The sequence below is a fragment of the Botryllus schlosseri genome, chromosome 3, assembly GCF_051294905.1.
Source record: "Botryllus schlosseri isolate E-star chromosome 3, Bs_hap1, whole genome shotgun sequence".
NCBI lineage: Eukaryota > Metazoa > Chordata > Ascidiacea > Stolidobranchia > Styelidae > Botryllus > Botryllus schlosseri.
Genome location: NC_137238.1, coordinates 10,446,911 through 10,473,525, shown reverse-complemented (window position 1 = coordinate 10,473,525; position 26,615 = coordinate 10,446,911). Strand labels below are relative to the sequence as shown.

Below are 26,615 nucleotides of genomic sequence, written 5' to 3'. Positions count from 1 at the left end.
TATCGACTTTTCAATTAGATAAAATCAAATGGAAAGGGCAAAAGAAAACAGGAAACAAAAAACATCAAGATAATCAGTTTTAAGCTCGTATTAAGCGTCTCCAACGTAGGCGGCAGGGTTGGGACTTCGGGATCAAATTTGAAATCCCGGGATCGGGATTTTCCCGGGATTTCAGCTTTTCAATCCCGGGATTTCCCGGGATTGGCAAAGTAGTAAAATACACATACAAGCTACACAAACTACATTTATTTCTTGTAATATTGCCGCAGAAACATGAGAGCATCAAGAGTATCATCATTAAGACGGTTTCGTATTTTATTAGCGAAATATCCAAGAGCTGAAAACGCACGTTCAGCCTCAACGGATGTTGGCTTAATAGTTTTCAGTGATTCATATAACTTATTCAAGTTTTCTGGCCGTTTTTTGCTGGCTTCATATAGCAGCATTGCTTTTTGTAGTACTCGTGCGCCAACATCTTCGTTTTGTTCTTGAAGACTTTCATCATCTGTCACGAAAGCATGCAGCTCTTGTGCCAATGTCATTTGCGGAATCTGGCTAATACCGGGATCTTCGTGCTGTTCCGTAGACCGTCGATCCATTTCTATAGTTTGGCTTGGAAACAATCTTTGAAGAGCATCAGTGGCCAAAGCAACGATTTTTTGACGTTTTATTTTATGACCAAGCTGATCCTTCTGTTCATCAATGTAGGCAGGATTCTTGAGGTACTCAAAAAGTTGAACCAGTTCAACATTCCGACGCTGGTCGATTCGAGACCTAAAGCTTTTATTCAAATCCTTGCTAATTTCCGAATTTAGTTGTTCGAGCTTCTTTAAAATAAATGCGATTATCTTTTCTGATAACAGCAAATCTGCCCCCTCGCCCGATAGTGCGTCAATACCGGCTTTAAATGGGGCAAGAGCTTCACACATGTCTTTAATTGCCTTCAACTCTGCATCAGACAAATCAAATTGAATGTCAAGCTGCAGCAACGCCATTTTGATCTGTTTCCTCAACTCGTAGAATCTCTCCAGCATTGAAAGCAAACTGTTCCATCTGGTCTTACAATCCAATAGAAGCATCCTCTCTTTTCCAAAAGCTTCCACAACAAACGGCTGAAGATTATCGTCATTTTTGACGGGAGAACGTCTAAAGATTTTAACAGTTTCGCGCACTTTCTTAATCAAGTTCTGCAGGTTAGGTGACAGTGAAGGAGTGACTTCGTCTTCTGTCAAATCGTCTTCGTCTTCATCATCCGAAGCGGAATCAGTGACAATTTCACAGCAATTTTCATTAGTTGAAGGTACACTTCTCGTATGATTTTCTTTTATATACAGAATGTCACAAACAGCCAAATGGATCGCGTGGGCATAACAAGTCACATGGTATGGACTGGTGTCTTTTCCAAATTTTACCATAAGACTTGCGCCATCGGTGACTGTTGCCACTACATCTGTGTTCAGATTCAGGCCAAAGGATTCCAATCTTTCTTCAACCAATTTGATGGCCGTTGCCGAATTCATGCTCCCGTGGATACGGATGAATCCTAGCGATCGAAAGCCACCTTGATAATGAGCGTTCAAATTCATATACCGCCTGTTTCGCGTAGAAGTTGATTCGTCCAACGTGATTGAAAAATGCCCATTATTCCGTTTCATTTCCATAATTTCTTCTCCCACACATTTGCGAATTATTTTATTGTGCTCGATAACCAATTCCCGAACCCGTTTGTGAGATCTTGGCAAGTCATAGCCGTCAGCCTTGAAGGCACGACGAATTCGCTCACTTTGGGCAATTTGATTGAATGTTAGCCCGTCCACAGCAGTTAGTTGGCTAAGAAGTTGATCGAGGGGAGGTTTATGCGTTTTATAAAAGGAATCGATCTTCCCGATCTTCATTTTTGGCTGATCTTTCTTGGACGGGTCCGATTGAGGCATGCATGATTTAACTACTATCTTGTGTACGGACCTTAAATGCGTCATCAGTCCCTTTGTGCTTGACCCTGAAGCTTTCAAGATATGTTGACATAAATTGCATTTCGCCTTTTCTGTCGATTTACAAAACAAAAAGTATTGCCACACATCAGACTTTCTCTTTGCACTTACATCTTCGAAACTCGCCATTGTCCCGACCTGCATTCCACCTCAACAGCACAGCCTTTTTAACGCTACGGTACTCAGTTAGACTGCTGCTACGCTCCGTAGACTACGACGTCAGTGATTGTGTAGTTTACTGTTACGGCATAAGTGGTTTTGGAATCACATTATTGTGAATCGTTTTAGACAATCAGCAGAGTTTGTGATACTGCTTTATCACTAAATTAAATGATGTGGCGCTACTTCAGCCTTGGTAGATGCTGTTTACAAATCCCGGGATTCCATTGGGATTAATCCCGGGATCGGGATTGCATCCAATCCCGGGATCCCGGGATCGGGATTTCCCGGGGTCCCAACGCTAGTAGGCGGTCGTGGGCGTCTTCAAGCGACAGCCCGCGTTGCGCTAAGTCAGTCTCCATTGTCGACCGCCATGTTTTCCGATTCCAGCCACCTCTGCGCCATGGCTTCGTCGGAATGTGATTGATGATCACATTCCGGTAGATCAGTGGTTCCCAACCTTTTCCATCTCGTGCCTCCCTTGGCCGAAATTTTAGCCAAAATTCCCCCCTTAAGATAAATCTGCCCGATGATTAAAATTGGTCATTTTACCGCGCAAACACCTGTTGACTGAGAGAATAAGACGGGGGCACCGAGTGTTTGTTTCTAGCAGTGCTGTAATAACACTTTGTAGGCTATACCTCCAAAAACCATGGTCTTGGTCCCAATCACACAAATTCTGGAAGGATTGACTCAACAGACCCCAACACTTCCATTTGTGTTTTCGGCTTACCATGCACCAATCGCTAATATAACTGCTGTGAAAAATCAGTGTCCATAAATTTACTGCTCTCGCGATTTTTTTCTAAAGTTTGCGTATGCATTTGGCCAACAATAGTGGTACTTTCATATATAGCAGGGTTGACCAGACTCGAGTTTGACTCGAGTCACCATTTTCTGATAACTCGACTTGACTTGAGTCATTTTCTCAAAATACAGAAACGACTCGAAGATTGTCTCGACTTGGACTCGAGTCATTGTGCATGACTCGAACCAAGCCATGTGACCCAAGACTATAAAAATGCTAAGACCGACAATTCATTGTAATTTCGAAGAACAGTAAAGTGACCACCCTGTTGGAATTTCGTCTATTGATCCTGGTACATGACAATGCGACAAGAAACTGCTCAAAGTGAGGAAAATTAGTATATATCATAAATCCAAATCATTCAATATCACCAAACAGTGTTGACCTGAGCGTGACTTGGACTCGTACTCGAGTCATAATACCATGACTCGAACTCGACCGTCTGTTCGGAGACTTGGACTCGGACTTGACTCGATGGTGAATTGAAAATGACTCGACTTGACTCGAGTCAAAACTATGAAAGTGAGATTGACTTCTGACTCGAAGCCTCGTGACTGGGTTACAGCCCTGATATATAACACACACGTGATCAGATTCCCTGCTGGAGCTCATTGAAATTTAGGACACCCATTACGTTTCGGCAACATTGCACCAAGTTTACCATGTATTTTTTTGATCGGGCAGCTGTTCACTAAAAATGAATCAAGGCTAGCGATCTCTTTGACTTGGATCGATGACGTTGAAATATTTAGTCACTCTCTGAAAATGTTGACTTGAAAATATAAGATAAATACTTTCACTAGAGGCCTTGTTGTGATAGATTCGGCACGACATTTACTCGCTTAGGATGTACTTGATCGAGAGGCCATCGCTAGCCTACAAAATTGTGTTGCGAACTGCAGCACATCTGCACAAGTTAAAAAAGGGGTGGGGGGATTTGTATGTGAAACAGAAATTTCAAAGAGCATTTGAACATACTTTCAGCAAACAAAAAACAGCCATAGGGAGCATACGCACGGATATAACTGGTTGACTTCATGACAGTTCGAACATGAACAATTTGGGAAATCCGTTACAATTCTAAAGTCGAATTCCTCCCTAAAAATTGCAAAATTCCCCCCAAGGGGGGAATTCCTCCCCGGTTGGGAACCCCTGCGGTAGATGATGTAGCAAGGGCATAACATTATATAGTACAACAATAGTTCTATATATCCCTGAGTTGTCATTGCAAACTAAGGTTCGACAAAATCTGCCAAATCAAAACGTCTTTAGTTGCGCTCTGGCGAAATATCCACCGACGATATCTTCATGAATGCAGTGGTTTATTTTAATTCATGTGAAATTAATTTGGCGTACGCAACTTTTGGACTGCTAATTCCCCGTTAAAGCATTCCCGTCACGCTATGATGAAATTATTATTAAACCGATACTTATACACTGTGCAACTTTTGAGAATGATGCCCTTTGCACATTGAGGATGTTTGGGCCAAAATGAATAAAAAATTATATTTGTATTTGAGAGCAAATCTCTACCACACTCTCAGTTGATTTAGTAGTCACACAAAGCAATAAAACAAAACCCAATACAATTAACTTCCCCGTATTGCCAATCGCAGAGCATAATTCGGGATCCGTACATCGATGTCGAACCAAATGGTATATTAGCCTGTAGGCAGTACCCGAAGGTTATTATAACAACCTGGATTTGATCCCGAACAAACACATAAAATTATACCGTTAATTAGTCGTGTGCATTTGCGGTCCATAATACAAGCAGATTTCTCAGTTTATAGACCCAAATCATGCAAACAAAATCACTTCGGAATTTTTTGAAATGTTTCCATTCTTTTATAGTCTATGGTGGCCACTATTTGTGCATATTCCTTAGTTTTGTTAGTGTGTTTGTACGTCCAATAAGGAATTATGCGTATTATTACAAGGCAATTCTAAGTAAAACGAGAAATCACAAAAAGTGACATTTCTTAAAGACTTACAAAACACAATACAGAAAAATTTGTAGTCAATTAAAATTTTGCAAATTTATTGACATGGTGTTATTTGTGTAAGAGAATAATTTTCATTTCACAGACGCAAGTCACGCAAACAAAACCGCTTCTAAAGATTTCTAAAGTTTTGAATTATTACTTGATGCATGAGTAAGCTATATTTGGTTATACTAACCTTTTCTTTAGCGGTTTCTTACCTCCAATAAAGAATTATTCTGATTAATACGGAGCAATTATAAGTAAAATAAAAAATGACAGAAATTGAAATTTCTGCAAAATTTGGGACACTTCAGGAAAAATTTTGGAATTTTGGAATACTAAAACGCAATACATAAAAATTTTAAGCTAACTAAAACTTTTGCAAAATTTTGTTACATGGTGTTATGAGAGCAAAATTAGTGATCGAGACGGATTCCGGCATGCAGTTAAGGCTAAAAAAAGTAAAGGATTACGATCAGAAATTAACAAATTTGCTACGTTTTGATACCTGCTAATTGCAGAAAGCCCATGATGCAGACTGGAATCCAGCAAAAGAAATCTGACGCGAGAATCCTGGTAAGTTTACGTTGCATTGCAGCATTTCTCTCCTCCAGTTTGTTGCAAGCTGTCGATGATTGTGCGATCTTTCGGTTGGTGGCTTTTCTGTGGAACGCACACAATACGAGAAATATCTCAAAATATAGAATTATCATTGGGCAGCAATTTTGAACGAACAATTTGTTGACGTTGATTTTGCACTTGATTTTGGCAAATTTTGGCATGTCCAATAATGCCGCTGTTGGTTTCTTTTATCACGTCAATTTTTGCTCAACGATATATACCAAAAATATGCAAATTTTCACGAATTTGTCCATATTAGTGTTGCATACCATATATAAATCCACACTTTGTCATATAATAAGTTATATAGCCTCAGCCAAGGAACCAATTGAAATATGTATTGGTATCGATCTAGGCCAGTGGTTTTAAAACTTTTTTGGACAAGCCCCCTATATGATTGTTAAAGAATTCGCGACCCCCTTATCTTCATATCACAAAATGCAACCAGAATGCTAGCAATACCAGCTGATAGTTTGATGACATGGAAGGTTATGACTGTTGATGAGATAATATGAAATTCAGACTATACGCAGAACAATCACTATGAATCTGGGGTAATCACGCAGAACGCAAAAACATTTCAGTTGACCGCAACTTCGCGCCCCTCAGATGATTTCATGCCCTTTCATGCCCGTCTTAGATGTAGTAACAATTGAACACTCAGTTAGTATTCGTGAATGATACAGAAACATTGAATTGTTGCAATATCACAAGCACAATTGGATCATATGTAACGTCGTTCAATGGACCATTACAGACTCAGTATAACACGACACCATACCGATGTTTGAAATATAGTGCAGAAATTGTTATTGCCACCAAAGAACACCGTCAACTTCAATGTGAAATGAAAATTGATGAATTCTTGTAGATGCATTTCACATTTCAGGTATTTTTATTTTAATAGAGGTGTTTAATGCCTACAATAGAACTCCTCATTATTCCAAATTTAGGAGTGTATTAAAGTTGCACAGCCACCCCTCTAAAGCACACGTTACTATGTATAATTCTATGGTAGGGGTTCTCAAAGGGTGGGCCATGGTGCACTGGTGGGCTACAGGCGCATTTGAGATCGGCCACAATGCTATTTAGAAAATTTTATAATTTATGTAAATTTAGTTACATTTGTTATCTTAATCGCTAAAAATATATTCATATCATTAAATGATGGCGTAGGCTACGTAAAGCTTTTCTTCCGACTCTGATGAGACGTAGTAGCACGTATGGAGTCAGCATGTACAGTCGAAGACGGGAGGGAGAAACAGCGGCTTTTTCCACAAGCTATGACAACCTATACGGCTAACTACAAGTAAAATAATTTCGAGTGCATAATAACTGGAAGGTAATGATGAAGTAACCAAGTATTCCGGCAGGGTCATATGTAGTATGCCGCTGCGATGGGTGTGAAATCAACTCGAAATGAAGTATAATTGATCTATAGAATTACTGTACGTAGGCAAGTCGTATTATTGTAAGATAAAAATAGCCATTATTGCAAATTATTAACAACTTCTCGTGGAGGTATAATGCACCACCGCAACGAATAGCAATGGGATGAGCGGAGCGCATTAATCTCTGGAGTCGGTTTAAAATGTCCGCCCTGGAAATCATTGTACATAATGCAAGAGTCCCATGAATTGATTATATCATTGGATTGAATATTCTGACATCGCAACTACAGTTGGTTCGGTACAAGACATACAATGTGCATTAGGGCTGTTCAAAAATAACCTTTTTTCCTGAATCTTGCAGGTTACTTGATTAAATCGTTAGGTTGCCTTAAAAAACGACGCACACCGAATTTGAATTCATTCCAACCAATATTCGCAGATTTCGTAGAGTTTGAAAATTTTGTATTCGCCTAAAAATGCAAAAAAAAAATTTTTTTTCCAATTTTTTTGCCAACCCCATGAAATTGTTGCGCTGTCTTCGAAAACGATGCAAAACAAATTTGACGCAATACGAAGCCGTAGAAGTGGAGTTATTTCAGTTTTTCTTTGATGATTCTGGGATTATCCTTGATTGGTGGATCATCCCAGAATTATCATCAAAAAACTTGAATAACTCCGCTTCTGCAGCTTGGAATTGAGTCAAATTTGTTTTCCATCGTTTTTGAAGACAGCGCAACAATTTCATAAAGTTGGAAGGAAAATTTGAAACAATAATTTTTTTGCATTTTTAGGCAAATTCAAAATTTTCAAACTCTACGAAATCGGCGAATATTGGTTGGAATGAATTCAAATTTGGTGTGCGTCGTTTTTTAAGGCAACCTAACGATTTAATCAAGTAACCTGCAAGATTCAGGAAAAAAAGTTATTTTTGAACAGACCTAATGTGGATTGTACAGAATGCATGTTTAAAAAATCTTTTTCCACTTCTCTGTAGTACCCCAGTCACCAATGAATTGTTTGAAGCGGACCCAGAATATGCCCCGCAATAGTGGAACTATCCAAATCACACCGTGGATGCATATATTTGATCATTGTGTTTCGCGACACGAATGGAGCAGCGAACGACCATAATATACACATGGGTTTTAGCGTATGATCTACCAGGGTCATAACTGCTGCACCCAAACCTCCAATTGCGGGAGCTCGAAGGGGCCTAAAATTATTGCGTTCGTCGTTTGTTGGAAGATATTTATTCGACTTTGAAATTTCCGTCGCGCCTGGCGCGATTTCGTGATCCGAAATGTCTACATCAAGGGGGTCAACACATACGGGCGGCGGGCCTCATCCGGCACGCCAAATCATGTCATCCGGCCCGCGAAGCAATTATGAACGGATTGGGAAAACTATTGCGTTATACAGCTCATTTAAAACAAATATTGTTCACAGAAGTGAAAACGCCAATATGAAACGATCGCACTACTGTAGCAATTTTGACTCAGAATGTCCCCGGCCTCGACATAAACCCAAATCGCGATTTAATACTAATGAATAAAATTCCAACGTCCGCGCTTACATTGTTAAATTGTATTCCTCACAATACATGCCCAGGACCAACGCCAGAATACGACTTAAAACAAAGAGAGCATAGAAATATACAAACATATTTCGTAGATAGCGCCACTATTATCATGGTTTATAACTTTTTTCAACCGGCCAATCATCGTAATTTTGCCAATTCGATTGTTTGCGAATAGTGGTGTTATTACAATAGTGCCCATTACTCTGGTCCTATGATCCGTAATTTGATGTAATATACTATCACTATACATGTTTGACAATAAAGTATTCAAGTGAACGGGCAAGGATTTTGAGGAAACATTTCATAAAAAATTGCCTGGTGCGGCCCGCAAATAATCTGAAGGTTTGAATCCGGCCCGCGATGCAAGTTGAGTTTGACGCCCCTGCTGGTCTACATTCAAATATCATCAGTAAATTAAGAGAAAAATGCGCATATCTCAGAGATATAGGCATAACGGCGCCGACGATTACCACGCATTGAACAGGATTATAACTCCAAGGTGGGCCACAGCACATTTTCAAACCGGAAAATGGACCACGTCCAAGAAAGGGCTGAAAACCCCTGTTCTATGTTGTATATCACTCTCCATCACTGTATAATATATTGCTGCACCTTTTTATTTTGTATATGTGGGACCTGAGTTTTATATTATATATCTGTGGTAATGTGTCTATTTAAAACTTTGCGGTACATGGCAAACTGTATGTAGGTAGAAACCAAATACCTGTACAGTACGATGTAGCAGACGAACATGAAGACGAATGCCAGGAAATTGAGCATTAGAAGGATGAATGAGTAGGCCCATGATCCGTCCTTGTTTCGATCCGGGAAAAACGTCGGGAGGCAGACCGTGTGACTTGAATAATATCCGAAGTCGTTGGTAGCTTTTATGGGACTGTATTTGTTAATTTGAGAAATGAGTCTTCTCAATTTACCCCATTCCGTGCTGTCAGAGAGTTGAGCTAACTATTAGTGCATATTGAATATAAGCAGGAAGTGGATTGACTACCTGTCGTCATGTTCTTGACTCGTGTTTTTGTTCAGCAAGCCCAACCATTTTATTAAATGTTGCTTGTCGTTCTGATTCACTTTTGTTTTGAAGATCGCAGTGTCATTGAACCTAGAAACAGCGATCGTCATTGATTACCTTGTTTTGAATGGCCCCTTATGCGTTCAACTTTACCAGCACACAGAAATCATTATCGCTGGGTAAAAGAATTCAATTAAGAAACATCGCATATTTCCGGATAATTTATAGATATAACTGATCATACATAGCCATTTTAAAACCTCTCTATGACAAATGGTGTAAGTAGAAGCAAGAAAAATGCGATGTGCACAGGTCATCACGTAATTGTAAAATAAATCAACTTACAACACGTCTTTCAGAAAGTAATCCTCTAGTGAAGGCATCAACGGTATTAATGCTAACATGATGGATATAAACCAAGTAACCGCAACTGCCATGATTGCACGTTTGATTTTCGGTATAGAAAATGGTCTGAAAACATTCAAGCCATACATGAATAACAGAAGCAGTGAAACGTGATCATAAATGAATTCGATCCTCAATTTTCTGCCATATGTAAACGTTGAGGATTATTGATCGCATTGAAAGTTCCGACGTTAATCACGAGTAGCAATATTTGCGTCCATATTGCGTTAATACACTGGTCGACATGATTTTCGTGTTTGGCTAAAATGATCACTATTAAGTCAATTTTTGTAATCTGATTACGAATATGAAGTCGCTTTTTTCCTATCACGTCAAGATTTTTTATAAACTCTGATTTAAAATCTTACATTTCAGTGCTAATAATAACCTGTTCTGTGACGTGTTCCTTGCTGCAGGGTCATAGCTATAACCATTGTGACGTCATCAGAGGTGGTCAAAGTACTTACAATAGGTAATCAAGTAGAAATAAAACGAACGGCGTCAATTTCAACTCAAGTAGAAGCAAAATTAACTTTTTATTAGTATGTAAAAAAGTAACTATTCTAGGCCTAGTTTGTGATACCGGTTACAATTTATTAATCTTGTCGTCCTTTCAAAATATCCCAAGGCAACGATACAATGAAATGATAGGAAGCCGTCGAAACGACTTGCAGTAGTCTTTGAAATCAAACAGTCACCTGGGCCTAGGCGATGTAAAGAAGAGGAATTCAAAACACACTGAATGAAAAATAAAGCGACATTGAGGCTGCGAAGCATTTAAAAACAAAAATCTTAAGCATTTGGTGTGCCAATGGTTTGGAGAGAGCCACATGGACATGAAAAAGATTGTTTTCCCAAAAATCATCATAAAATTCAATATCCAATTTGACTTGCGCAATACGACCAATTCCCCATGGGCTAGACCAGGGGTGGGCAAACTTTTGAGCTCGCGGGCCGCATTCAACATCTAAATCCATTCGCGGGCCGCACTATATAGAATTGGGATTATAAAACAAACGCAATATTGGTATTTGATTAAATAGTGAGGACATGGAAATAATATATGTGCGTATATAAAACAAAACAAATATTGCTATGAAGTCGGTTGTCCCGATTCCTAGAACAGGATTGAAATTTAAATCTGTGAGCAGCGATCTGTTCATAGGTTTACTAATTCCAGTTTTGGTTCAGTTCCATGACACACAATGCTGACAGCATCATAACCATATTAGCTTCTAACACGCTCTGGTTATAACATATTAATACCTCAGTTCTACGCATACAGAAAACGAATCCACCTAAAACACGCGAGAATCGTTTTTATTAGCACATCACCGAAATAATTAAAACTGGAGTGGCTAATCTGAAATCACACTCGTGATCCGAATTATGTCAATCTCGTTTAGGATTTCTGTGATGTTTAGCAGTTGAAAACTTCCAAACTGCGTGGGGCTTGAGATCGGGTTGTCGCGCCAAAAATTCAACATAAAAAATTTACCTTAGAACACTAGTTCTCAATTTTTTTTTAAAGACATGCCCCCCCCCTTATGATGGTGAAAGATTTCGCGCCTCCTTATCGTCACATCACAAAACGCAGCCATGATGCTAGCAAACCTAACAGATCGTTTAACGGCATGAAAGGTTACGACTGTGGATGAGATATTTTGAAATTTGAAATTCAGACTAAATACGGAGCAACATTTATGAATTTGATGTAAATCGCGCCTAGCGCGAATATTTTTTCAGTTAAGCTAATCTTCGCGCCCCCTTCAAATGCTTTCACGCCCCCAAGGGGGATGGGGGGGGGCGCCATCCAGTTTGAGAACCACTGTCTTAGAATTATCATGGTTAAATATACTAAGAAAAAGTTTAATCAAGTCCCTGCATTAATTCGATTTTCGTCGCATTTTATCAATATTTAAAAAGGTTTCTTTTGACTCTCGCGGGCCGCACAGAACAGTGTTGCGGGCCGCATGCGGCCCGCGGGCCGTAGTTTGCCCACCCCTGGGCTAGACGTTACAATTACATTGCCTTCAAAAGTTTTACGAACAGTTGAGGAAGATTCTCTCGTTGAAGAGTATTTGTCTCAAGATTGTTTTCAGCATGAGTGTGATCATGATCAGCAGCTATACAAAGTTTATCATGCTGACTAAATAACTTTGTTATAAATTTGAATTTGCCAAATTATTCTGCTCTTATTGTAGGTTCCATATTAAAAGCCAAACATATACTTGGAACCAATACCATTGTTGCTTGGTATATGCATCGTGATCGTGATATTTCCACGATGATATACTAGACTGGATGTCATGAAAAGTTTTTGAAGGCGTTGATCAAAGAGAGTGCCGGTTCGAAATACATTCACGAAAGGTTTCCTATCTTGATTTCATACAGTAGAGGGTGTATTTCTAGGACCTCAAATCAGAACACTCACCAAAACCCCCTATTTATTATCAGGAAGCCGGATTTGGAAAAAAAATGCATGACTCTCTTTCATTGAAGTTGCATCTAAATTTCTTGGAAATACTAAAGATCGTGATTATTTTGAGGGGTTTAGTTTAAGAAAATAACCCCTCAAATCCGTAAGTTGAAAGCTTTGTAGGATGTGTTTCGTATGATATAGTACTTAAAAGTGCACAAGCATCCTTAATACTGCCGTTTTCGAGTAAAATTTTTATTCGATTTCTGCGAAAAATTATTGGCAAATTAGCTAAACTCAATTAATCGTTAAAAAAAAAAAGTTAAAAAACGTCGATCAGTGTTATCGGCTTTCCTTGTGGTTGTCTATTTCGTTAATTCAAGGGTTCTTAACCAGCGGGGTCTCGAAGCACCTATGCAGACGGCACAGAATGCAGCGTGAAATTGTATGCTGTTTGGGCACAATGGGTTATTTGTTACGCTTGTGCACAATTACCGGAGTATTCGTTTCCGAATTAAGTATGAAATATAATGTTTCGAATAGAGTAGCGAGAGTTGAAACTATTTGAATACTGGAATTATACGCCGCTTCACATTCTCGACTTATGTTATCAAATAGGATTATATTTTGGATTATTTCCCTTCCGGGAAGCATCGGTCGCATCACAGCATTCAAAATACATGAAAGAAAATACAAATGTAGGCAGGTAGGTGGAAATGACCTTTCAGTGAAGTCGTGATCTATATCTACTACTACTACTACTAGTGTCCTCTCGTTACTAGACCTAACGTGGTTCGAAGTTGAAATGCAAAGACTTTCAACCTCAGATGTTAATTACGTGAAAACTTATAATATACGAAAAAGCTTCGTTTGCGAACGTGAACCTCTACATTTCTGAAGTTTACACACTGAACATGAGCCTGAACCTCACGTTCACACAATCCCTAATTGCTACCAAGCCTTAAGAAATTGGGGTGAATTTGTACTATGAGGTCATAGTGAATATCTCATTTCAACATGATCATTCACGAAATCTCCAGCAAAAGCCATTGCTCAGTGTATTAATATAACTTTGCGCAATGTAGATGTTTAACTTGTGGAACTGCTTTAGTATATATACGGCACGTAATTTGTAAATACACCCGGGATGGTGTGAATGTGAGGTTTACGTTGGCGTTCTTTATTCGCGTTCACGTTCTGTGAAATTTAGAGGTTCACGTTCACTAACAAACCTTGGTAGGTTCTGCACGGTTAACCTTTTTATATATTAAAATTTTCACTTCATTAGAAAACCTTTGATATAAATTTATTGCATTTCAACTGCGGGCCACACTCTGCTCAATACTCAGACCCCGAATACATTGTCCGGTCCGGCCTAAAGCGTTAAGGCCTAAGCTTATATTCCCTTGCAAATCCTCGTCCAAATTGTTGGCAAAGGGACGTAAGATATTGATCTTATGGGACATAATATTTTATGGGTTGGCATATATCATTTGATTGCCACAGGTGATACATTTGGCGACGTTTAAAACGTCAATATGTACTTTAGCATTGTGGTGTTTTGTGATCCGAGTCGTTGCTAGGTGTCATAAACAATAATATAGGTCAATTCTTTTCAACCTTTTTGAGCTCCACCCGAACGTGTTTTGTAAAATAAGTTTCATTCGCACAAAATAACCGAAAATTGTTATACAAAAAGAAGATGAATATACTTAGCAACATTTAGTTCAGATGTGCAACAAATTCGCTGGTTTTGTTTTCAACTATTTCATTAAAACCCTTCTCGGTCAAACAAGTTGTCGGGTTTTGTATAATAACGTCTACTAGTGCTTGGATGGCCAGGTCTCAGAATATGTTCTGCACTCATTTCGAAAATACAGCGTATTCTCCGCGGGTGAATAATGCTTGGTGGCAGAAATCGTTTTGAGAGCTGACACAAAGGTCCTTGAAGCTCCAGTTTGTCGAAAGGGTGAACAACTCACATGAATATGTTGAGGCTTTTGCATATGTCTTGAAAAATAAGGTCCAATACGACGAAGGAGAGCAGGCACATCAAAGCGTAGAGTGTACATATGTTTAGTGATCTAAAGTCCAAACCTTCTGTGGATTTCAGTTTCGGATTTTCTTGCTTGGCATGCCCATTAATCCTATATGGCCACCGTGATAGATATGATGAGTCATATAGTAATCGCGAGCACTGATCGATTGACTTGTTTTACGAATTAGGGATTTGGAAAGCGTCACGTAACAATTTGAAACACATGCCGTAAAATGCGTAATGTGACAATGGCAACAAAAAAGGTTTGAAATAAACTATATGAAAAGAGTGATTTCTTTTGACTTTAACTGCTACTCATACTTTCGACATTGTCTTGATTTTGAATCCGGATTACGCATGCGAGGTAAGCAGGCAGCGTAATCGTGGTATATTAATGAACAGGTTCCCAAGTAAATGAAGGTCATGTTGAGTTGATACATCCTATGGTTTTAGTCAATCAAAAAGCAAGTTTTGAATTTCTAGCAACCTTTAGCGGGCCGCACAGAATAGTTTCGCGGGCCTCATTTGACCCACGGGCCGCACTTTGCCCAGGTCTGACCTACGTGATTGGAAAAAGTTTGAGAAACACTAGTTTAGAAGAAATAACACAAGACGGAATGCGGTAGGCCAACTAAAAAACCACACATATACTGTGAATTTATTGTATACTTAAAATTCAGATTCCACGTACGCCTTAATCAGTTATAATAACATGCACTACAATTACTGATCCGTCATAGACTTTGTTATAAGGAAAATTATTATTGCCGTGTGAATACCAACGATGGCCACGCTAACCTCTTCAGCTGAGTGATAGGCCTGCGTCTAACTCTACATTGATAATTTACCAAAAGTAGATGGGCAATGTGAAATTAGCGATTGCAGTTTGAAACAGAATAATATAGATGATTATTTACTCCGCAGATACCAACGAATGACGTGTCGAGCCCAATTACGTCCCACACTTTTCATTTGTCTGCACTAAGAGAACACGTAGCTATTACAATCTGTAGTAGACCACGGTGAAATTTTACAAGTAACACTAATCAAATCAAGCTGGTTGTGTTGAAGCAGAAGGCGACTCAGATTACACATTAAATCACCATGTAACCTGTATATTGCAAGTACGTGGGTGAACCATGCAGGATTTTATTTCTCGTCCTGTTTATCACATAAGACCAGGGCTGTAAGCAAGGCATAAGTCAATTTGACTTATATAGTTTTGACTAGATTCAAGTCCGAGCCCAAATCAGGGAGCAATGTCGAGTCATATAGTATTTACTATTCAGTATCGAGTTGAATACAGGTTCAACTCACTTTTCTGAAAGTATTGGATGATGTAGACGCCCCACATTCATAATATAATATACTCACTACCTCACTCTATTCACGTCTAGCCAAACTGATATTATGCAGTTTCCGAAACTATTTTCAATTTTATGTCCTGCTGTACAGTACTTGAATAAGTCATATATAATGGATTGAGTCATGCGCTTTGACTCGAGTACAAGAATATGCAATATCCATTATCACAACGGGTAAATGATGGGAAACAAAGGCCATAGATTAATGTTCTATCTAATGTCAAATCAATCATGGATCCAAATTCAATAACAACGCTTCATTGTGTGCGTAATAGTATCTGTGAATATACACCAAGCAATATATTAAGGAAGAAAGAACTGCAAAACTTTCAGGATAACCGTCACTTCGCCACTTCGAAAATAAGTGAACCTTGATATGTTACTTAGAAATTATTCTTACTATTATAATTATTTTCATCCATACCTCATGACCGAATCCAACCGGAATTTCGTGATCAAAACCATCGTGAGAACAGATTGCTCAGAACCGATGATCAACAAAGCGCCCAAAATGGAACAAGTGGTGCTGGTCCTCCATGCAACATCAGCGTAGCAATACTCGCCCTCCACATCAATGGCTTTGATGCATATGGATATGGTGTATATCTGTGATTTGGTCCCAATATTTGTAAAGCCGCTGACACACAAAATTCCAATGCGATTTCATACCCCGACAAGTAAGTCAGAAATCGACAGACTCATGATAAGTAATTTGTTGATTCTTGAATGCGGTGAGTCAGAATGGCTTCTGGCAGATGTAACAATATCCAGAAGTGTTGTAACAACTACTGCAGTACACCCGATAATTGCAATAATACCTTCAAAATATCAAATTTATATGTAAGTTTCTTGCGTAATGACGTCAAACTAAAATCATAGAATTCCGGTAGGTTTTCCTATTTTTATGAATAATTGTAAAAATTTGGATCACCACATGCTTGGAGTTAGACTCAAATCAACATTAAGACTGGTTGATATTGGCGAAGCAATTCGTGACATAGTCAATGAAATCTCAGCTTCTGACGATAAAATGGTTTTGTTAGTCACTAGTGTGTATCGAAAATCGCAAAACAATGAAAATCTGTTTTGTTTGGAAAAAAGAAAGATATCTGCTACAAAGTATTCAAACACGTAAGCGATGACACTGATACCACATCAAGGCAAATATGAATATGTAGTGTGCAATAGGGTTACCATATATTTGTGGATCAACTTCCTAACACTCGATAGTGCCCACTAGCGGATTGTACCATGGGGTTAAACACGTTGTCAGTCAATATGACGTCATACTAGCAAAGTTTGGTCTATCGATCGCATACAGGAGTGTAGTGAAACATAGGTTTTGAATTGGGCCGTCTCTAACGTGATCTCTGTTGATTGCTTGGGTCTGCATCAGATTTCTTCATTGACCGGACGGAATCGTCTGGTGGACCATAACTGGTCGCCAATTGTGTGTTTGTCAGCCCTGCTATACTGTTTGGTCGATACGGTTATCTGGTTATGTGTTGTAACCAGGTCCGAAACAACATTTTTCAGCCCCCTTCCGCCCAAAACATCACTAATCTTGGGCCCACCATAGGTGAATCGATGCAACTTCTTGCGGGCTTACTATATGCAACTGCTTGCTAAAATGTTTGAATAAATTATGTCAATAACATTGGTTCTTTTATATATTACAATAAAATACACCAGTAGTTTGCACATCCGGTGGTTTCCAACCTTTTATGGACGCAAGATTATTTCCAATTTGAAAATGTTCCGTAGTCCATTTCAAAAAATGATAGGCTGAATAATAAAAATGTCAGCTTGCCCCGAGTTACTCACGGCCTATTTTGGAAGCTGATGACGTCAAACATCTTCGCGATCCCCAGAATAAAGGAAAACTTCCCCCAGGGTTAAAACAACTGTCTTTGGCTAAATTAAAGCATCCAAACGGTCTTAACCAACTCTAGGAATATGCCTTTATCTTATAATTGGGATTACAATTACACTCATTGCAGTATATGATAGTTGTTTTGGATTAATTTTATATTGCATTTTTGCAAGGGTGATGCTTTGCCCCGGTATAAATATCAATATACGTTGTATTAAATCGCGCGCAGCACGAAGAAAAATTTCAAATAGCATAAATCTGCTAAGAAATAATATTATTTATGTTGATTTGCAAAAAAAGTTTACGCCTACTGCAACAGACTTGTACAAACCACTGAATTTTCACGAAGCACAACTAGAACTACAACTAGAACTACTCAATTTTTAAAACTCGCAACTATACCAAGGACTAAAACCACCCGATTTTTTAAATCCCTAACTACAACTATAACTAGTTGTATTTTCATAACCTGCAACTAGAACTGGAACTAGTCAATTTTCATAATCCGCTACTACAACTAGAACTTCAAACAGGGCTGTGAAATCGGAATCGGAGTCAGTGGAGTCGGAGGTCGGCTAATTTTCGCGTAATGGAATTGGAGTCGGAGTCGTGAAAACTGCAGTAGCTGGAGTAGGAGTCGGAGTCGTGGAAAAATTCTGACTGGAATCGGAATCGGAGTCGGAGTTGGTGAAAATGACCCTGAAAATGACTTCTTTATCACGAAAACAATCGCTTTCAAAGGTATCTTTAAATTACTAATAATACCTATAAGACGATTTTTATGTACCATCAATCCCTGTTATTAGTAACGATACAGATCAAGGGCGGACACACCTTGGCTCGCAAGCCAAATGTGATCCCCGAAAAGGTTTTTAGTGGCCTGCGAGGTAATTCTCGCAGTTCAAACATCAGGCAAAATTGCAAGGCCAACCAAAATTTTATTAGCCTGACCGCGAAATTCGATGATAACTAAAACATCAGTTTCGACGCATTAGCGTAACCAGGGCCAGCCACATTGATCGCAGATCTTCGTATATGTTCGTGACCATAAACTAGAATATTCCGTAGCAGATTTATTTGACTTGAAATTTTTCTCAGCACTTCGCACGATGTATCGTCATATTCCTTGCATTTACCATTGGAGACCCCTCCTGGAAATTTTAAGCGTAATTTACAGAATTGAGTCTAACTATACTCGCAATTAGGAGATAACGTGGCGCCCAACATGCGACGTCGCTTGTGCGCTCGAAGCGAGATTGTCGGCGATGAAACACGTGCAAAAATTGACAGAGGCATGTTCACCGAAACCGTCGATATTGCTGTGTCTAAACGACAAATAATTACGTCCTTGCCAAATGAGTCCATTTCTATGCAGAGGCGACCCACAATACATGCAATTATTCTATTTATTGATCGAATTATATCCTTACCTTTGATAAAATTTCGTGCTTCGAGCGATCAGGGCATGACTGCACGTTGTACAGTTGCACAGGGAGTTTTCATGACATAATTGTTATCAATTTTAAAGCCTAGTCATATAAGTCATGTTTGCAATGTTACCTAATTCGGTTCGTTCCTATCGGACGACTCAAAAAACTTTATCACCATTCAAGTTGCCCGCGCAATGGTTCGTAAATCTCATGTGGCCCTTTGGCCTTAAAGGTTCGCCACCTCTGACACAGATAAAATTCGACATTATTTCCAAATGACAATTCAGTTGCAAAGAGGAAGAAAGAAGCAATATGCAACTTCGCGATGCAGTCACGAATTGATGCAATTTCTGGAATTATGCCATGATATTGTGACGGAGTAAATATATCGTCTACGCATAGAGAAATGAAGTACAATGCAATGAACACTGCTTCCAGATAAATAGTAAACATTGGCATTTCTTCGCTGGATAAAGTTTTCGTCTTCTCACCCCAACATTTTAAAATATCGTTTAGCCCGAACGAAAAGAAAAGTAGATTCTACGTCACGCCCCACTTACTGAATATCCATACAAGTGCCATGACCCCTTTGCTTGTAATCAACGACTTTTCATCGGAAAACGCACTCACTATGCAGCCTGGCTGACATTCATCTATTCCAGAACTACAATCATTGAATCCGTCGCACACCTAAACAATGGAAATATGCTTTCAAACCCGATAAAAATGTCGTTACAGCAGGCATCATGCAGGAAGCCCCTATATCAGTGATTCCCGGCCTTCTTGTCTTCGCGACCACCTTTTTCTCTGGTTTTTGATAAAAGATAGCACACTAATCCTGCAGCCGTTATTTCAGTTTACTTCATAAGCCCAATACGTGAATGCAGAGTTTTATGTTTGTTGTCTTATTGAGTACGTGCCTGATAATACGTAATGATGATACCATGCATGACACTGAAAAGATGCGTGAGGGTGAAACAGTTTACATCTTACATCTGTACATATCGTGTTGTTGAAAATTTTACCTCCTGGGATGAAGCTCCACGAATCCAACTGTCTGAATCATTCACATATGTATTGACGAGGTTATGACGGTCAATGAGCGAGTGATTATGATTTCTTTCGTTTCCACTACTTATTACTGACTTGCGTAATATTCAAAGTGAGCATAATCACCTTCTACTTGAAGTAGTTTTGGTATGTCTCGGAGAGCACCACTTTTACTCGTACATGAGTGTAATTATATGTCACTTCCACTTCAGTAGCATGCCGGAGGACTTTGACCATATCTGATCATATGTCGTCTGCCCTCATCTGATATCACTTAATGCAAGCCCGTATAAAACTCTATCGAGTATTCGAAAGCAAGGTCTACTGTGAGTGGCCCAGTGTGATAAGCGACATCGTCACAACGCCAATGGTTGTTGGTTCCAGTCTCCAGTCTCTACCACTACTATATGCGTCGGAGGTTTATCTGCGCCCCCACACCGCTAACGTCACTGACATAGCAGTGTTTCAAAAAAAAAAACCAGAGTGGTGTTGAGCCGATCCCGAAAAATTTCGCAGTTAAGAAAAAGTTACGGGCGCGCGAAACGGGAGACACAGATGTTGGAAGCACACGAGTGTGGAATAATTCAATCTCGGGGATATAGGCAAAAAGCATCACTGTTGTATGCATGAAATAGACAATACCAAAAACCAGCTTATTTTCACTTGGGTAAACCCAAAAAAATTTCCGCTTTATATGTAATGGATTTGTTTGTTCTGTGGTATTCATGGTGTTTCTCGACTACTATGGTCATTTACACCTGGCCGATATTATTTTGTATTTTCCGTAACTGCCGACTTATAGCACGGCCCACCTCTAGGCTTTTGTAAGACACCGCTGACGCGGATGAGGTGGCGAGGAGGAGCCTAGGTAAACCTCCAACACTTAGATATCGGAATTCGGAAGTCGACGTCGGTCGGACTAGAACCCGGGCCCATTGGTGTTGCAGCCGCGATATGTAATGGAGTAATCAATGAATTTGAAGTTTCAATGTTGCAATGACGTTCATTTCTGCTGGGGAATATGTCCATTTTGCCAAGAGTCACGACACCGGGTGCGTAAACGATTTTCTGATATGTGTGACTCGATAACCAGCGTTGCCTTGATCTCCTCATTTTTGATATTCATCGAATTTGGAAGGCAGTGCCATTTTAAAAGATATTGCCTTCTGCCTTCTGTTCTGATTTTTTGCATTATTTTTATTCTATTTTTAGAGTCCTAAAACCTTCCTCCATATTTTAATCATGCTGCTTTAGCAACCAAAATGCAAAGTTTAAAATGAACAAGGGCTAAAACGTTCTTGATGACGTATTCATGGATTCTACGACAAATCCCCCCACCCTGGTCCATATGTGCAAAATTTCATCAAAAAATCATTGGTATTGAACAAAGGCTCAACAAGCGACTAGTAAGCATTATGAAAATTCGATGGGAACACCACCAAAAGATGATGGTGCAGAATATTTTACGTCAGTCTTATGTCACTATGGTCTGGTCAAAGAACAGTATTCCTCACCGCTTTTTCGTGAATAGGCTTTTCGCCACATTGGAAATAACTGCAATTGCACGGGACTTTATAACTTTCGACGTGAGTTTCATTGACGTCCTGAAACGATATAAAACTCACTTGAAATCATCAAATAAATTCAAAGCAAAACATAATAATATTCCGTAATATGTATATATTTCTATTGCAGTGACTGATTAAATATTAGATCCATGATATTAAAAGTAGGATGAAATTGGAATTCAACGTTTGCATTTATCAAAACTGAACATTAATCATTCTAACCAAGCTGATACCGAGTTTTAAATTAAGCCATACACAAGAAGCGCTGAATTTCTAACTTGAAGCTACTATGTATAATTACCGGATTTTTGCATTCTCTCCATGATTTATTTTGATACTGTACATCGGTGCAGTCGTACCTGGCAAAGAAGTCTCATTTTCAGTACATAAATGAATATTTCATAACCCCATCGATAAAGAAAGTGCTAAAAGTTTTACTTCTTATTTTATCCCACTCACCTATACAACTAAAGCAGGTTTTCCCAAACTTGGGGACGCGAACCAAATGGGGTTGTTTGCGTAATCTGTGGGGTGACGGATACGAAAACTATTACAAGAATGTTACAAGAATACCATTTCTCGACGTCTCATTAGGGATTTTTTGGTTTATGTTTAAAAATATAAGAAATAAGGACCTCAGCGGATTGCGAACCCGGCAGAAAAAGGTAGCAGATCAGTCGAACCATCATTTTGAAGCACCAACTATTACGTTGGTCTGGAACCAAATCAATATTAAAGTGTCTGGAGCATAGAAATCAATAGGAGCGTAACTTTCTCTACCGAGAAAACTATAAGTGACCGGTAGTGTTATGTGTTAACAGTATCGTATATATAAATACTCTCGGCATGGACGAATTACTTATAGATTGTCTGTCTTGTGCGGGACCAAGAATATCAAGTAGCTGTACTTAACTGTACAATGTGTACATCTATTGGAGATAGATAAAGAGTGGCCAACCTTCCTGCTATTCACGACCGCATTACGATTACTCATGAAGCCTAAGGTCGCATAGAGGTAGTCGTAATGAACTAACTAGACGCCAAATATACCCATGAACTGTCCATGTCCATTTTCGATAAGATCTGGATTTATGAATTTCTTCATATCCGCTCACCATACACACCGAAAACGCGAGTAATAATGTTATAAACAGGTTCTTGGTCACGACAAGGTCGGGCAAAGCGCGAATATTTTTCAGATTCAAGTACGAATTTCGTCATTAATATTAGTAATTTCACATATTACTATCAAACATTTATATTTTATCAGCCCATGTGATCAGATTCACCGGTAGATTTAATGGTGGGAGAGGATCTTCGGGTGGTGTAGTGGAAATATATTGGAATCGCCCAAACGTCCCAGCAATAAATTTCTTTTCCAAGGAGCACACGATTCCAAGTTGATATTTCTTTATGGTGCGCATCATTTTCATCTGCTGTTTACATCTCTCGTTTGGGGTTCAGATTGCAAAGGGCATTAGTATGTTATAATGGAAAAACGAAGTCATATTGCATCGCGACCGGCGCGAAAAAAATTTCAAGAATAAATGAAATCTCTCAAAAATCCGGGGGGTCAATTCGTAAATTCAATTTGCATGTCGACGGCCGCCAACACATACTAATTAAACTACGTGTCGACCGCCGCACAAATTCCCTTTTACGGCCGCAGGTTGGACATCCCTGATATGGATGGAACCCGTTCCAAACAACATATGCACGTTGATTGTCGGAGGTTGAAGATTTCGTATTTGCATAATTGTTATTGCTACGCACATCGTCGCCAGTTTCCCACATACGTCGTTAGTAGATTTGAGCGAAAATGCTGACCATTGTTTTTATAATTTGATAATTCAGAGTTTTGCGTTCGCAAATCAACTTAGTTAGGTCGTGCTATGTGAAGTTTTGGTGAAATATACCTATTGTCCAGTATTCTTAGATCCCTAACTAAAACTTTCACGGTATCACACACACACAAAAAAGAAATTGTAAGAAACCTTGTGCCGTCAGAAATCTACTGCTTTTTAAAAATGCTACTTGAAATAACACATTTATCTTTGGTGCACCCGATCTACTGGACGTACACGATGTGGGGTGCTGAGACTCTCGGAGTCTTCGTTGCTTTAACAGTTATAGTATGTAGATATAAATCATTGGTACGAAATGGGTTTTCTGACGATGAAGACCGTCGACCGTCCAAATGCCGCATGCAGATGTAATCCTGGCTAAAGATATTTTCGGTCTGTTTATAACATTGGTGAGAAGTCCTTTTCGTCGAAGGAACAATATTTACCCAATATTTTCTATTGGTAATGCTAACCCTATGTGATGCCACAATTAAATATTCTTGACGTCACGACTAGAAAAACAGCAAAAACAAGTTTTAAACAAGGGCACTCTTATAAACATGTTTGTTTTGAATTGATTTTCGAATTAGATCTAAAACTAGGACTATTCACTTTTCAAAATCCGCAAACAACTAAGAGACAACTAACTATAGATCAGTGGTTCCTGACCGGTGTTTCTGGGTGCACAATGTAAGTACCGTCAAGGTATAATGCAGCCATAGCCAAAGTGCGGACCGCGGGCCTGATGCATCGCGCGGAGCAATTCTGAGCGGACCGCGAAAAGTTGGTTGGAATTCAAATCATAAAACCTATTTTTGATGTTGCTGCGTCGAATAAAATCGTAGGCTGTATAAACTGAACCGAAAATTCCTTTACTTTGAAGCATGTTCCTAATATGTCGCGACTAAGTAGCCTATACGTACCCCGCCTGCGTAATCCAGATTTAAAATAAAGTCAATACAACAAATTATGTCGTGATAATTAAAGTCGCAAGAAGTCACCAAACCTTCATTGCAGTCATTTCGAAATTACGCATTACACGGTCTATGCTTGAATTGTTACGTAAAACAAGGTAATCAGTACCCGTGATTACTATGTGTAATAATCTCCCATAAAGGATGGACGGGCATGTCAAAAAAAAAACGAAAGCTGAACTTCAAAGAAGATTTGAAGCACTAGATATTTATTTATTGGAGTCTTTTAGCAGCTAGTGCCGAGCAAATCGCCGTGTTTACGGAGTGTAGTTTAAGTCGCTTTAATGACAAAAAAAAACACATATACATACATTCGGTCAAGGGAGATCGAATTTCGGAATTCCGCATAGCTGCACACTAGGGTTATGACTAGAAAAAAAAATTTCAAAATTTTGTGTGTCCTGTAGTCACAAACGATGAACTTTTGTGTCCTGATAGCAAAATTACCAAAAGTTAAGACTGGTTAAACAAAAACCTCCCGCACAAAAATTTTCCAGTTTTCACGGTATGAAGGATAGGCTTTTTTTGTAGATACAGACTATATAATATATATACCGACTGATTTGAATTTAAGTGACACAATTCCAATTGCGAAGATTTAAAATAGTAATTTGGTAAATTTTGATCGCTCATATTGAATTATTCCTGTCGTTTTCTTGCTTACAGTCAAAATTAAATAATTATTAAATAATTAATAATTTCGATTTTAGATGTAGACTGTATAGATCGTATAATTTCAATTTGTCTGACACAAATCGAACTGGTTGTTCGAAAAGGCGAAAGTAGAACAACTCAACATATTTTCAGCGGTCTAGAAAACCGATTAGAGGAATATGATGAAAATTTGAAAATGTCATATCATATGTGACTCAGCATCTGTTGATACTGAGCGGCGGAATGGCGCTGTTGTGAACTGCAAATTGCAGTGATGAGCAAGGTTTTTCATAAACCACAATACATTGGTTGCCAACATAATATTATCTATTCTTAAAGCATATATCAGAGTTTTTCAATCCAACATCCTCAACAAATCCAACTCTCAGCTACAAATTTGGAGATGATATGGTAAAATACTACGAAAACTTGGTACAATCCATCAAGCCAGGATTTCAAATGAAAATATTAGAAAACCGAGGATAGAGGGATGATTTTAAGTTTATCTATGTGCTGTGCAGAGCATGCCGCTCTATCAGAGAAAATAGTAGATTACCACTAATCAAATGACATAAACTTCCATCTCTACGCAATGCGAGAAGGAGCTCAAGGGCTATAATTCCGTACTTCCAAGTCCCCAGATGGAGAGTAACTCTTGAGATATCATGCTTATTCCTCGCAAATGCGTGTCAGGAAGCCTAGTATTCTAACCAGATGTCTATAGACGGAATATACTGGAGCCCGGCCGTTTATCGGGTCGCCGATAATATCGGGACGATATCACACTTCGACAGAATTATCGGTATCAGCCATTGCAGCTGAAAAATTATCGGCAATTCCCGTGACATCACAACATGGCGGTAGGAAGTCAGAAAACTATAATCTTTGACCGCTAGATTGAGAATATTGATATATGTCACAAGCTTACACTTAACAGGTGTCCAGATGTAGCCTTTCTAGTTTATTTCATGTTCAAATATAACAATGGCTGTAAAGATGTTCAAATAAATGCTCTGAAGCTTTGAAAATGTGCTTATGTATATCCAACTTCTTTTGAATATCGGCTGAATGTATTGGGGTTCTCGGTCAAGGTATGAGATATCGGTTTTATCGGTATCGACCCAAAAATCCAATATCGATCGGGCTCTAGAGTATACCAAAGATTATTTGATGCTATTTTTGCGCTCGAATGTCCTCCAGCGATAAAGTGCCTTAAAATCCCATTGGAAGTCGGATATTTCCGTTGTAGATGTCCCTGGCACTAACATAATAACAGAAAGAGAAGTCAAATTGATGGATGAACTTTACCAGAAGTACAGAAGGACATATATATGAAGATTAAATTGGTAGCAAAGAATACCCTTAAATTGTAATTTTTTTCTATATTTGGACCAGTGTCGAAAATTGAAGTTGGTTTGTGCGGGACATTTTT

At 38.9% G+C, this 26,615-nt stretch overlaps 3 protein-coding genes across 4 annotated transcripts in view; all 3 read right to left on the bottom strand.

Moving 5' to 3' along the window:
• Positions 1 to 26,615, bottom strand: part of LOC145434851 (uncharacterized) — a 342,686-nt gene that overhangs the window by 119,625 nt on the left and 196,446 nt on the right. The window lies entirely within an intron of this gene.
• Positions 1 to 26,615, bottom strand: part of LOC145434842 (G-protein coupled receptor GRL101-like) — a 67,861-nt gene that overhangs the window by 2,304 nt on the left and 38,942 nt on the right. Inside the window, exons 2-10 of one of the 2 annotated variants that reach the window (XM_080312075.1) lie at positions 22,013 to 22,070; positions 21,658 to 21,747; positions 19,654 to 19,783; positions 16,460 to 16,608; positions 16,215 to 16,396; positions 9,910 to 10,035; positions 9,544 to 9,654; positions 9,259 to 9,480; positions 5,452 to 5,606 (exon numbers count right to left, since the gene is read on the bottom strand). In XM_080312075.1, the coding sequence (XP_080168201.1) occupies positions 5,452 to 5,606; positions 9,259 to 9,480; positions 9,544 to 9,654; positions 9,910 to 10,035; positions 16,215 to 16,396; positions 16,460 to 16,608; positions 19,654 to 19,783; positions 21,658 to 21,747; positions 22,013 to 22,070 (1,223 nt within the window). The remainder of the gene's footprint in view (positions 1 to 5,451; positions 5,607 to 9,258; positions 9,481 to 9,543; positions 9,655 to 9,909; positions 10,036 to 16,214; positions 16,397 to 16,459; positions 16,609 to 19,653; positions 19,784 to 21,657; positions 21,748 to 22,012; positions 22,071 to 26,615) is intronic. The other variant, XM_080312076.1, reaches the window with a different exon arrangement.
• Positions 200 to 2,444, bottom strand: LOC145435284 (uncharacterized). The gene has a single exon (XM_080312598.1). The coding sequence runs from the start codon at positions 2,133 to 2,135 to the stop codon at positions 246 to 248; it is 1,890 nt and encodes a 629-aa protein (XP_080168724.1). The 5' UTR covers positions 2,136 to 2,444; the 3' UTR covers positions 200 to 245.

Bases quoted from the DNA above. Each gene is read 5' to 3' on its own strand.
- LOC145435284 (XM_080312598.1), bottom strand. From the start codon at position 2,135: ATGCAGGTCGGGACAATGGCGAGTTTCGAAGATGTAAGTGCAAAGAGA.